At 40.9% G+C, this 13,645-nt stretch overlaps 1 protein-coding gene across 4 annotated transcripts in view; it reads right to left on the bottom strand.

Annotated features, from left to right (window-relative positions):
* Window positions 1–2,487: 2,487 nt before the first annotated feature.
* LOC138953947 (Golgi resident protein GCP60-like) overlaps window positions 2,488–13,645 on the bottom strand; it is a 39,130-nt gene continuing 27,972 nt past the window's right edge. For 3 of the 4 annotated variants that reach the window (XM_070325959.1, XM_070325960.1, XM_070325961.1), the window contains one exon: window positions 2,488–12,971. In XM_070325959.1, the coding sequence (XP_070182060.1) occupies window positions 12,748–12,971 (224 nt within the window). In that variant the 3' untranslated portion in view covers window positions 2,488–12,747. The remainder of the gene's footprint in view (window positions 12,972–13,645) is intronic. The other variant, XR_011451654.1, reaches the window with a different exon arrangement.

Below are 13,645 nucleotides of genomic sequence, written 5' to 3'. Positions count from 1 at the left end.
CTTGCTCTCTTTCTCTCAGTCTCTCTCTCTCTCTTTGCCTTTGTGTGTGTGTGTAAGCCGGTGTGTGTGTGTGTGTGTCGCTCTCTCTCTCGCTTTTCTCTCTTTCTCTCTCTCTATTTCTGTCTCTATATGCTTCTCCTTGTCCATTTCTAGCATTAAAGGAGAAAGGAAAAAACAAAAACAAAAACCCAACATAAATACTTATTGTTATATTGTTAGAACCATATTCTCCATTTCGCAGACAGAGCTCGCGTCACATCCGCCACCAGACATAAGACCTTATAAAACCTGTATAGGGGCCTAAGACCTTGCTTTTTCATATACCTTATTCATGACCTGTGAAAAGGGTATACTTTTTTGTGACAGTCGAAGGGTTGCCATTTCTAAAACGAGGCAGCTCGTTTCCGGAAATGCGGCGCTTTGTTGGAAATCAAATGAGGTTTCGGGAAATCCCGATCAAGTTATTCCAACTCTGCACTGGATTCTTACTTCTTACAACACCAAAATCGCTCACTTATGACTATGACGATTCGCACCTTATTATGCTGACGATTCGAACTTTTTCCTTGTGACGATTCGCACCTATCACTATGACGATTCGCACCTTATGCTGACGATTCGAACTTTTTCGAATCGTCAAAGTGCGCCACGGCGAAAGTGCGAAACGTCTGTATACCTAGTTTGGGCCATTATAACTGTATTTTGGCGAAGGAGAGATTCGAGGATTGAATCGAGAGATTTTGTGCACAGTGTGTGTGTTCAGTTGAACAAACGTTTTAGAGCTGGGTTTACATCAGCGAAGTGACTTTCGACCGGGATCGTAATTCAAGTTCCGACGACTGAGTTGTGTGCGGCTGTATATTGAGGAAGGAACTACACTGCTTTCTGGTGTCTGCTTTCTGGTGTACGTTAAATAAAAGTCACGTTATCGCAACCTCTGTCTTGGCGTCTCATTTATGCTTCCTGGCCTATTTCCCCCTTTCACTCCACCCTATCACATCCTGGCGATTTTGACAGGGGAGGCTACCGCTCCTTTCACGGCAGACTCTGCACCCGAGTTGTTGGCCTTTAAGTCAACACCGGTGGATTGTGGAATTCTGTTTGTGATGGGGTCTGGTGGTTTCCGATTGTCTGTATGTTCATTGAAACCTTCGGGTTTGCATAAGTTTTTATAGGGCTAAGAAATTAGCCCTAACATTTTCAATCCTGTTTGATTGCACTTCGCCTACCGAGGTGATCGTAGTGTTTTGGCACTCGGTTACATGTACATACGACCGCTCATGCATGCACAGAAACGCACAGAACAATCAGTCTCCCACAACAAAATGCAGTTTTGTTCCCAGGATCAGAGGACAAAAGTTCAATTGAACCTGGATTGAAACTATGTGTCCTGCATGGCTCTGTCCGTGTAGAAAAAGTGATGGTCAGAAGACCTACGTGTCATAATTATCGGACGGTCAACCAGCAAGGGGTCAGACCGTCAAGGCGTCAGATCAAAAAAGTATGTCAGTGACCGAAGACCTACACCAAGGAACAGCTCTGCAATGCATACAAGACACAAAGTCAGTTCTCACCGTCAACATTGCGATGAAGGGATCCGTGCAGCTCTCCGGTGTTAGCACATGTAGCAGCACGTACGTCAGATTGGTGACGTCAAGGAGAAAGCGATGCCAGCAGTCTTCATCAGACAGCTGTTATCAGGAGGATTCATCAATGAGAGTGAAGAGAAGGGGTAGGTATAGCAGGTAAGTAATCACCTTTGCAGTGGAGGACAGAAAGGAGAGAAAAACACTTAAAAGTCTGGCATCTAATTTCAGGGATGTCATCGGTCATAGTCAAATTACATGCTTCAAATGTCCGATTCATATGGTCAGCAGGAGCGGATCAGTTCATTTTATGGGGGGGGGGGGGGGTTTCCAAAAGTATATTGTGAAGATATGGGTGTGAAGCGCCGAGCCGACGGCGCAAAGCGCCTAGCTTGCTAGGGGGGGTCCGGGGGCATGCCCCCCCGGAAAATTGTGAAAAAAAGGATGCAAAATGGTGCAATCTGGTGCATTCTGAGGATGATCATTACCAGTTTTAGGCAGCAGATTTTGTCACTGATTAATACCCCCAAAAAACACAATTTTTTTTTTGGGGGGGGGGGGGTTATGGTGAAAACTTTTGGTTTCACCATCACAAAACTAACAAGCGAACATACTGAAAACATAAAACACACACAGCATACACCACGACCCTCGTCTCGATTCCCCCTCTACGTTAAAACATTTAGTCAAAACTTGACTAAATGTAAAAAGACCAAGTGCTTGATGAGACACAGCTGAGTACAAACTTGGAACACACTCTCCGTAGAATACTCGTAAAGGAAGACATTATATTTGGTGCAGGTATCCCAAGTCCCACCACGCACGCACTCACACACACACACAAACACATGTACGCACACACACACACGCACACACACGCACACACACACACACAAACACCTTTAAGTGTTTAGTAACGGTTTTATTATAAATTCTCATGACGAGAAATGTGTGTGGGTGTTGGGTTCACAATATATATACAAAAGCATCACCAACGCGTGTTAACATGTTCTTTTCTACCAAAACAAAACATCAAATGAATAACTCGCGTCAACAGGCCTCACCGGCCAAATCCTTAAACTGTCCTTAAATTACCTTCCCACTCTATGCTTCAACCTCAAGCAACAACAACATGAAACACCAATCAAACATGGAAACAATCACATTACCAAAGCAAATTTACATTTTGAATGTAATGGAATAAATTAACACCTTGTAAAATATTCTTTCGCATATTCTGGAATATGTCTTCAATCGTCCGTGACTTCCCTCCAACATTCACTTGTCAAATTTATTTTAAAAAAATTAAATTGAAAAAAAAGCTCATATCTTCATAAATATTTCAACGCTGACCTAAACTCTCCGAGAGCACAACATTAAACAAAACAACATGTTTAAACTCCCCACCCCCCATCATTTCCACAGACTAGCTCAGCAACACCCTAATACGTATTTGTACGGGTAGGGTTCCGAAAGCACCATCATGGAAGGTTTGTTTTGCCCATCACAACAATTGTTTCCCTGTGGAACTACTGCTTGGATTTCTCCACAACCGCTTTCTGTTTAAACCCATTTTTAAATCCTCCAGAACCAACCATCGACCATTTTCTCCCCTTTGTAACGGATAGGCTGGTGTTGAAGGTGTTAGTAGAGGTGTAGCATGTCAAGATGAATACAAACTCCAGTCTAACACAATAAGTACATGAGGCTCAAGATGATAGAACGAGAGTACGGTTATATTGCAGATTTCACAGCAACACACACCTGGGATCTGTTCGTGCCCTCACAATCTTCTGTGATGAAGTATCAGACACAAAACACAACCTACTACAATTTTCTTCTGGGGCTCCAACCAATATCCCTCCATTACAAAGTCCTCTTTAAGACCCCCCAATTTCAGACCCCCCCCCCCCCTTTTTTTTAAGACCTTGCTTTCTCAGACTTTTCTGTTCACAACCTCTGTGAATTTACCCCCATTTTAAGAGTCCCGTATTTTTAAGATCCGATTTTTTCAGATTTTTGTAGGTCTTAAAAAACAATGGGGGCAGAGGGTATCTATACTGTACTTGATCAAAGTAAACAAACTTTCTTTCTTTATTTGGTGTTTAACGTCGATTTTAATCACGAAGGTTATATTGCAAGGGGGGGGGGGGGGGGGGGGGGGGGGGAAGATGGGATAGAGCCACTTGTTAATTGTTTCTTGTTCACAAAAGCACTAATAAAAAAATTGCTCCAGGGGCTTGCAACCTAGTACAATATATGACCTTTCTGGGAGAATGCAAGTTTCCAGTACAAAGGACTTAACATTTCTTATACATACTGCTTGACTAAAATCTTTACAAAAATTGACTATATTCTATACAAGAAACACTTAACAAGGGTAAAAGGAGAAACAGAATCCGTTAGTCGCCTCTTACGACATGCTGGGGAGCATCGGGTAAATTCTTCCCCCTAACCCGAGGGGGGTAAAGTAAACAAAGATTGCTGAAGTTAGCAGGTACATAATAAGAAGCAACAGATACACTTAATGTAAATACAATAGTCAGAAAGAATGTGTTATGAATGAATGAAGCATTATCATTATCAATGCCAAATATAAATGAACATCTCAATATATTAGCTCAATCTTGATCATCTTTACCAGGTGGCAAACCGTGAACATTAAATGTTGAAGGCAGTTGTTCTACCAAGACACAGCACTGGCACAGGACACATGCATGCGGAAGGAAATAATTAGAATTAGAGTATGAAGCTGAAGCTGGCATAAATGTTGCCTTGGTTGTATGAATATATTCTGTAACTTGCATCTCTTCAAAAATATAACACTAACAGTCATGTACCTCCCAGAACTATAACGATAGCTGATCCCAGTGTGAAAACAGTCTTGCAGACACCCATGGCTCCCCTATAGCAATATATTACGACAGTTGACAGTTGAAACAGAAGAATTCAGTAAACTGCACTTTTTTTTAAGCCCATAGTTTAACAAGAAGAGCAAACGCTCGATCGAGTCACTTTCGCAGTTCTGAATATTATATGAGGCATCAGATGGACAGGAAGAAATTGCTATTCACAACACAATGAGTCACGTTCACATAAAATTTGAGCCCGGTCACTTTTATAGTTTCCGAGAAAAGCCCAACGTTAAGTTGTGTGTTGCCGAACAGAAAAGGCTAGTTATCTCCCTTGTTTTTCTGATAACGTTCGTAAAAGGCTACAGATGTAAATACTTTGATGTAAAGAATAATCCTACAAAGTTTCAATCACATCCGATGAACTTTGTCAAAGATATAAAATGTCTAATTTTTCCTTTGACGCTGACCTGTGACCTTGAAAAAGGTCAAAGGTCAACGAAACCATCGTTAAAGTGTAGAGGTCATTGGAGGTCACGACTAAACAAAATATGAGCCCGATCGCTTTGATAGTTTCCGAGAAAAGTCCAACGTTAAGGTGGTGTCTACGGACGGCCGGCCGGACGGCCGGCCGGACAGACTAACACTGACCGATTACATAGAGTCACTTTTTCTCAAGTGACTCAAAAACCGTCAACAAACCCTGTTAAAACCACTGCAAAGGCCTTCAAAACTCGACCAGAAGCATTCAAACGTGAACCGAAGCAAGTGAGAACCAGTGCATGCAGCCCTGCTCTAAGCAATGCAAAACAAGCCATTACAAGCCCAACACAAGCAAGTAGCATACACGAGCAATAGCAGACACACACACACATTTATTTGTGGGCAGAAATGGAAGCCAGAAACAATATGTGTGCCCAATCAAAGATATTTAAGTATCACAGAAAGCGATGTCTTCTCGTGAAATTATCAGACGCCCGTTTCACAAAGGCAAGAAATGCTTGTGGCTTAGCCAGGGTTTGGGTGTCTATGTAACGATTTTGTCCCAATCAAAAATCAAATTGGATTAAAACTGAAAGAGTTGTCTGCAATTGTTGAACAACACACAGGATTGGCAGCTGCGCAGCCGCCATATTTTCTCACGTGGCGAGCACCTCCAGAAAGATGCTCGCCTTTTCTAACCCAATCTTAGCCTTCCTTGCTGCGAGCAGTCCCCAACAAAACGCTACTTCCAAGCTTCACTCGCCATATCTGGCAGCTAAGGAATGAGAAACAGGTGACATATTTCAAGCATAGAGATAGCATCTCACTGACGTAAGTGATCATGTACATCACCAGCACTCAGTCCAGGCTTTTACATGTGATGAGTGTACTCTCATAATGATGTCTGATGAGTGTACTATCATGTCTGATGAGAATACTCTCATAATGATGTCTGATGAGTGTATTATCATAATGATGTCTGATGAGTGTACTCTCATGATGTGTGATGAGTGTACTATCATAATGATGTCTGATGAGTGTACTCTCATAATGTCTGATGAGTGTACTCTCATGATGTGTGATGAGTGTACTATCATAAGGCACAAAAAAAAAATAGTCTGTTTACGGTAACCCGACCGACCCTATTTTTTTCGCGCGACCCTTGACTTTTTTTTGGCATTTGGGGGAAAAAAAAGAAAAAAAAAATCTTGGTTTTTTTGCAAAATAACGTAAAAATATGGTTTTTTGGGGAAAAAAAGAAAGAAAAAAAAATCCCGACCTACCGACCGTCCCTATTTTTTTGGCCTATGTTACCGTAAACAGACCTATTTTTTTTTGTTGGCCTAATGATGTCTGATGAGTGTACTCTCATAATGATGTCTGATGAGTGTACTCTCATAATGATGTCTGATGAGTGCACTCTCATAATGATGTCTGATGAGTGTACTCGCATAATGATGTCTGATGAGTGTACTCTCATAATGATGTCTGATGAGTGTACTATCATAATGATGTCTGATGAGTGTACTCGCATAATGATGTCTGATGAGTGTACTATCATGATGTCTGATGAGTGTACTATCATAATGTCTGATGAGTGTACTATCATGTCTGAGGAGTGTACTATCATAATGATGTCTGATGAGTGTACTCTCATAATGATGTCTGATGAGTGTACTATCAGGTCTGATGAGTGTACTATCATAATGATGTCTGATGAGTGTACTCTCATAATGATGTCTGATGAGTGTACTATCATGTCTGATGAGTGTACTCTCATGTCTGATGAGTGTACTATATGATGTCTGATGAGTGTACTCTCATAATGTCTGATGAGTGTACTCTCATAATGTCTGATGAGTGTACTCTCATAATGATGTCTGATGAGTGTACTCTCATAATGATGTCTGATGAGTGTACTCTCATAATGTCTGATGAGTGTACTCTCATAATGATGTCTGATGAGTGTACTCTCATAATGATGTCTGATGAGTGCACTCTCATAATGATGTCTGATGAGTGTACTCTCATAATGATGTCTGATGAGTGTACTCTCATAATGATGTCTGATGAGTGTACTCACATAATGATGTCTGATGAGTGTACTCGCATAATGATGTCTGGTTAGTGGGCGTAGAGATGGGACCATGAACATGGGACATGAGCTATGTACATACGTCAAATATTGACTGGCTACAATTGTTGCTTTCCACAAGGTATACATCATATGCACTGGAATTACATGGGACTATGCCTAATCTACTTCACTGATAGATGGAACAATTACATGCTCTCAGGTGAGAACAAGATAACATCTCAACAACAACAAATTGAATGAAAAAAAGGCTTACGTACATTGAGATGCAACTTCAAGACAATTGTTCTGAAGATTCAAAAAACAAAAAACCCAACTTCCTTACAAAAATTAGGTACAGCTGAAGAGTTTCTCCTTCCAACAAGAACATGATGACACTTCTATCAGAACAACACAGCACTCCATTATACATTAAACAAGAGACGGAGGGGAATGCCATTTCATAACAAGAAGGGCAAAGCCCATACGACTCACATGCTTTACACATTTTTCCTACCAAAATACATGTGACCTTGACCCAAGGTCAAGGTCATGCAACACAAAGCTGTTAATTCAAGACATAGGAAGTACAATGGTGCTTATTGGCTCTTTCTACCATGAGATATGGTCACTTTTAGTGGTTCACTACCTTATTTTGGTCACATTTCATTAGGGTCAAAGTGACCTTGACCTTGATCATATGTGACCAAATGTGTCTCATGATGAAAGCATAACATGTGCCCCACATAATTTTTAAGTTTGAAACAGTTATCTTCCATAGTTCAGGGTCAAGGTCACTTCAAAATATGTATACAATCCAACTTTGAAGAGCTCCTGTGACCTTGACCTTGAAGCAAGGTAAACCAAACTGGTATCAAAAGATGGGGCTTACTTTGCCCTATATATCATATATAGGTGAGGTATTCAATCTCAAAAACTTCAGAGAAAATGGGAAAAATGTGAAAAATAGCTGTTTTTTAGGCAACATTTATGGCCCCTGCGACCTTGACCTTGAAGCAAGGTCAAGATGCTAAGTATGTTTTTGGGGGCCTTGTCATCATACACCATCTTGCCAAATTTGGTACTGATAGACTGAATAGTGTCCAAGAAATATCCAACGTTAAAGTTTTCCGGACGGCCGGACGGACGGACGGACGGACGGACGACTCGGGTGAGTACATAGACTCACTTTTGCTTCGCATGTGAGTCAAAAATAGCAGAGAACTTTTGTCAAGAATGGTTAAGCAGAGACGAGTTGCCCAGAGCGGTTCGCCACGGGTCGCTCGCAGTGCGAATGACAAAAGCCGTTTCTTAGGGCAGTGCAGGAAAGCGCTCGCGAAGCACTCGGCGAGCGGCTTTGGTATATGCTCGCCCACCGCCCGATCCAAGATGGCGGCGGTGTTTACACTGCGATGCCGTGTAGCGTGTTTCGATCTTCTTGGCGTGGTTTTCGACGTGACCCGAGGGATCCATCGCTTTTCAAGGTTCAGGGACTACCCCAGCTAAATTTCCCATCATAACTACATTCTCTCTGACGATTTCACTGACCGAATCGTCTACTAGTACAACTTTTTTCATATCTCGCAGCAATCGTGCTTTCTTCGTCGCCATCGTGAAGCGATTTGCCTCGTTGTGAGCCCGTTGCATTAGACCAATCCAGAGCGACTTTTCTCTGAGCGGGCTCTTGTGATTCTGAGCAACGCATGGCTGTTGTGTTCTATTGCACCCTTTATGTTCACAAAGTTTTCACAGAAATCGAAGTTTACATGTAAACACGACAACATTTATTAGTTATTTTGATAGCATTACAAAACCCTGGACTAAAACGATGCCATACGAAAAGATTGCAGATCACGTTTGTACAGATTTTGGTGTCCCAGGGTAATTTCACAGTGTAAAATTGTTCACGAATGCTGACAGTATTTGGCAAGATTATTCAAGGTACTTGAATATATATATTACATGACTAGCCCATGTAGTGAGAATCTGATTCCAAGTCTTATAACTGATTTTATGAGCTAGTACCTGAAATTGTCATTTTGACACGCATGTGTATTAGAACCAATATAGTCATATCCGTTATTTCATGAGCTAGTAAACAGTATCTTCACAAAACTGCATGTACAAATAGTGTTTGCAATTAGCATAACTAAAATACGCATTGTAACAAAATGACGAACAAAAAGTGTTCTGTCGCTTACAAACAGCCGAATGACTCTAAACAAGCCAATCCCTCTGTAAGTTAACATGCTAGTTACTGAAGAGAAAAGGCTCAGAAGGACAGAAAAGAAAAAGAAAAGTGCACCAACATGTCTACACTTGACGAAAACCACACGGTCAATGACGATTTCTCGCGATCGCTCTCTCTCCTTACCCAACTCCTCTGGGAATTGTGGGAGATAAAACCCTTGACAGAGCACTCTGCCTTTTAGCTACAGCAAAATGATAGTGTTGGACAAAGAGAAAATAAAAACACTGCCCCTTGACAAAAAAATTAGCATTTTTCAAGAGGATTCTTCAGTCAAAAATCTAGAAATATTTGCTCCACAAACGGTAGATACATTGTACTGTGAACTGACAACAACCTAGAACCATTGGAACTGAATAACAAAGTGATACAAAAGCTTAACCAGAAACTGCCAAATCTTAAAACTCTGAGAGGAATCATGACTTACAATAAAAAGAACATAAATTTACTTATAAAGATGATTAGAATAGATCGACCATCAACACCTCATGACATGCAAATAAAACCATTCTTCCAGCTGCTTGCAAAGTTTTTATTGCTGAATTAGTATGAATGTTTTATTCAGGTATGAGTTTCTGAAGGAATGCAAGAGCCCTCTATTTTACAATACAGAAAAAAATCAACTTCCATAATGAACAGAAACGAGTACGCTTAATCTTTATGTTTCGACAACCAGCTATACAGATTACACTTGCCTGAAACATGTTGATTTGTATTCATGCCGGGAATAGTGATTGTTCTAGTTTAGCTCTCTTGCTTAGCAGGTGATCTATACTGAAAAAAAAAGTTAGCTCCTCGAATATGCAAACATATTCTGTATATTATATAAATCAAGTCCTCCTTATATGCACACAGCTTCACTCCCATAATCATGCATCCATACTGAAACACACACACACACACACACACACACACACACACACACACACACACACAGCATGATATGTCACAAATTTAATTCATCAGCTATGTTCAACATTGTGATACCCTCACAAGTGAAAGTATCTGATCACATCCAACCACACATTCACAGGAAGAATGAAATCGCAAGCCTTTCAAACATCTTTTCTCTCTGTACAAACAGGTTTACATGGGTTAAGGAGCAAATGCGTGATGATGCTGGTTTGTTTCCTGGTCACGACACCACCTCATTTCAGCTGAAGCTAACTGATGCAGTAAGCGAAAACAAATAAGCGTGCTTCTTCATAAATTCAGTGCAGTTACCCTTGGTTTTTGCTTGACTCAAATATATTGAATTTCGTGCACAAGCCCTCACTGAATGCTGCCTGCCACCCCTAGCAAGACAGCATTGTTTTGTGAACCCACGGCTACAGTTCTGTACATTCAGTTCATAGAATATGACAAATACAACAGAAACAAATGCACAACACTCCAGCCCACCCCACCCCACCCCACCCCCCATGCATGAAGTGTTAAAATTATTCCCCTCACCCCACATTTCACCATAAATTTCTTCACTGCAGGCATCAGTAGAATTATGTCTGCACAAACATTTTCCCATTCCTGTCCACCGCAACTGACTGCCAGTTTCATACAAGTGAGGCAGTTGTTTTGGGCTACACATTTTTTAAGGTGATATAATATTAAAATAACTGTCAATTTTCTAGAATTGTAGAGGGTTTTTATTAATTCTTTAGGTATACTAGGATATTAACAAAAATATGTTTGTATGCATGACAAAGCCTCCATTTTGTTCAGGTATACATGTACTTGAATTTCAGTCAAAACAATAAGTTTCAAAAATGGACAAGTTGTAAACACAACACACCCAGGTGTTGGCTGGCACACTCTCACAAGCACACCCTACTCAAAGCCAACACATACGCACCTCATACTCCACTTTCACACCAGGATCACAGCGTCAACTTTCAACCATGCATTCACAACTCAGTATATTACACAAAACATCAATTAGCAGGGGACAGTCTGTGTGCAAAGATACAGTCCAGGCTTCTGCACCTTGATTACTAAAAGACACTACCACAGTCATCACAAGGGTAACAATGTAACAGAGAGTCATGTCATTTCTTTACAAAAGAAAACTAGAAACATCAATACTTTGAATGTCTCAACAACAAGCACGAAACGAGCGAAAGAACAAACCGTCAAAACAGCTCAACATCACAACACGTGAGAAGCAAGTTACCAAACTAACACTGACCGCTGCACTGGAAAAGGAACCCTCCTGCTTCTCACTGACTGATCAAATCTTGGAGGAAATTAACTGCCAACAGTAAAACCAAAACTCAAGCCTTGAGGAATTCAACTGTTTACAGTAAAAACAAAACTCAGGCCTGGAGGAATTCGACTGTTTACAGTAAAAACAAAACTCAAGCCTTGAGGAATTCAACTGTTTACAGTAAAAACAAAACTCAGGCCTGGAGGAAATCAATTGTTTACAGTAAAAACAAAACTCAGGCCTGGAATAATTCAAAGATGAACTTGAAGTCTCATTGTGTAAAGGCAAGATGTACTTATGTTTACAGTAAAACCAAAACTCAAGCCTGGAGGAAATTAACTGCTTACAGTAAAACCAAAACCCGAGCCTGTGAAGTGATCAGTGCTTACTGTCAGGCACTTTAAGTTTTCAATTTGAGCCAGATGTTGACAGCAAGGAGGCAGTGAGACGGCGTGTGCTGTAAATAAGGGGGATAACTGTGATTATGCAGCTAAATTAATCAAAAGTCTGGCAGGGCCTCTTCTCTACCAGAACTTTCTATTTTCTAAAGCTTTAACTACCTTTCTCAAGCTTTCCACTACCTGTGTGGCTTGCTGTAAATAACTACAGACATGCCTTAGATGAAAAATCTACACGTAACAAAAATCATCTACAGTTGCACTACTCAGCACATGATACTGTAGTGTTAGCCTGCCAGCCATGCTTCAAAGCAACACAAAAGGCATTTGTTATGTCCTACTTTTTATCCTAGCATTCTAATCTGATGTTTTCCAAATGAAACCTTTAGTTGATATTGTAACCACTCAGAGTGAAAAGTGGAGATTGCAAGCTTACATCATGCCCCCCTCCCCCCCCAATCAACCTTGAACAAACTTGCCGTCTTGTTTTGACGGAACTATTATGACTGACACTGTACCTCTACTCCATGTCTGCTAGCATGTTTTCACGTTCACATTTCATGTATACCCAGTTGATTTATCACAAATTCAGATCACACTACAAACATAACATGAATGCCTTTTCTTTAAAACAAGTCATGCACCTCTGGAGAAAAAAAAATTATACAAAAAGATAAGAAAGTCACAGCTGGAGAGAAACTTCTGAAACAATATATTTCAGTTGAAACTGAAACTGAACAAAAAGGAAGCATACAAGTGAGAACAGTGGTAAGTCACTAAACCAGAATGTCCCGGCTTTCAGAGCTCTCCTCACACCATCCTCGTGGAACTGTTGACCATTCCCTAGCCTGTCTGCCTTCACACTGTCGTGTCCTCAACTATATTATTGATTCATCCGGTGCAGGCCTATCTGGAGTAGTAGACGCGATAGTAGAGCGTCTTGGAACGCCACAGAGAGTAGGAGTTGTCGAACTTAAGGAGGTAGACTCCGCGTCCCGGGTAGACGTGGCTGCCACAGTACACCTCTTCGTGGCAGTCGCGTCGGTACACTGGAATGATCTCGTCTGTCGGGGGCTTGTCCGATGGTGCCGTCTTCCCTCCTCTCTCAACGTCGTCCCCTTTAGCCTCAGCTGTAGACAAAAGACCAGCTGGTATAAACATAAAGATGTAAGAGCTTCAAAAAGTCTTCTTTATGTAAAGTATGTGACAGAAAGATCAACTTCTAAATCAAATTATGATTCATTAGGACCTCAGTTTTCTGAAGTTTGAAGCACCTGTTGTCTTACAAATCAGATCATTAAGTCAGCAACTTTGTGAAGTTTGAAGCGCCTGTTGTCTTACAAATCAGATCATTAAGTCAGCAACTTTGTGAAGTTTGATGAATCTTCAAAATCAAATATTAAATCATTAAGACCTGCATGCATCTCAGGCAGTCCTGTAAATGTGTAGCCATTGGTCAAACCAGGGCAGTGCTAGCAATGTGAAAATCACAAAGCAGCAAATCACCAGAAGTTGATTTGTTACGCATGCTTTACCAAGGATCCTATTCTCTGTATGTTAGATGATGTAAAAAGGCTGCAATGACAACTGCTAGTCCCTACCACAGAAACATACACTAGTTATACGAGGCATGGATAATGGCCTGTGTAAAATAATCCATAGGTGACCCATAACTCCAAAATAAGGATGAAATTCAGGACTTGAAACTGAAAATACTGTTTATTGTTGTATCCTTGGAGCTCACCTAAAGATCTGATTTAGGCCCAAAGCCTGGACATTCTCATTAATGCTGCATGTAGTGGTA

Source organism: Littorina saxatilis, linkage group LG17, assembly GCF_037325665.1.
Source record: "Littorina saxatilis isolate snail1 linkage group LG17, US_GU_Lsax_2.0, whole genome shotgun sequence".
In the NCBI taxonomy this organism is placed as follows: Eukaryota; Metazoa; Mollusca; class Gastropoda; order Littorinimorpha; family Littorinidae; genus Littorina; species Littorina saxatilis.
This window is presented reverse-complemented; position numbering and strand designations above follow the sequence as displayed.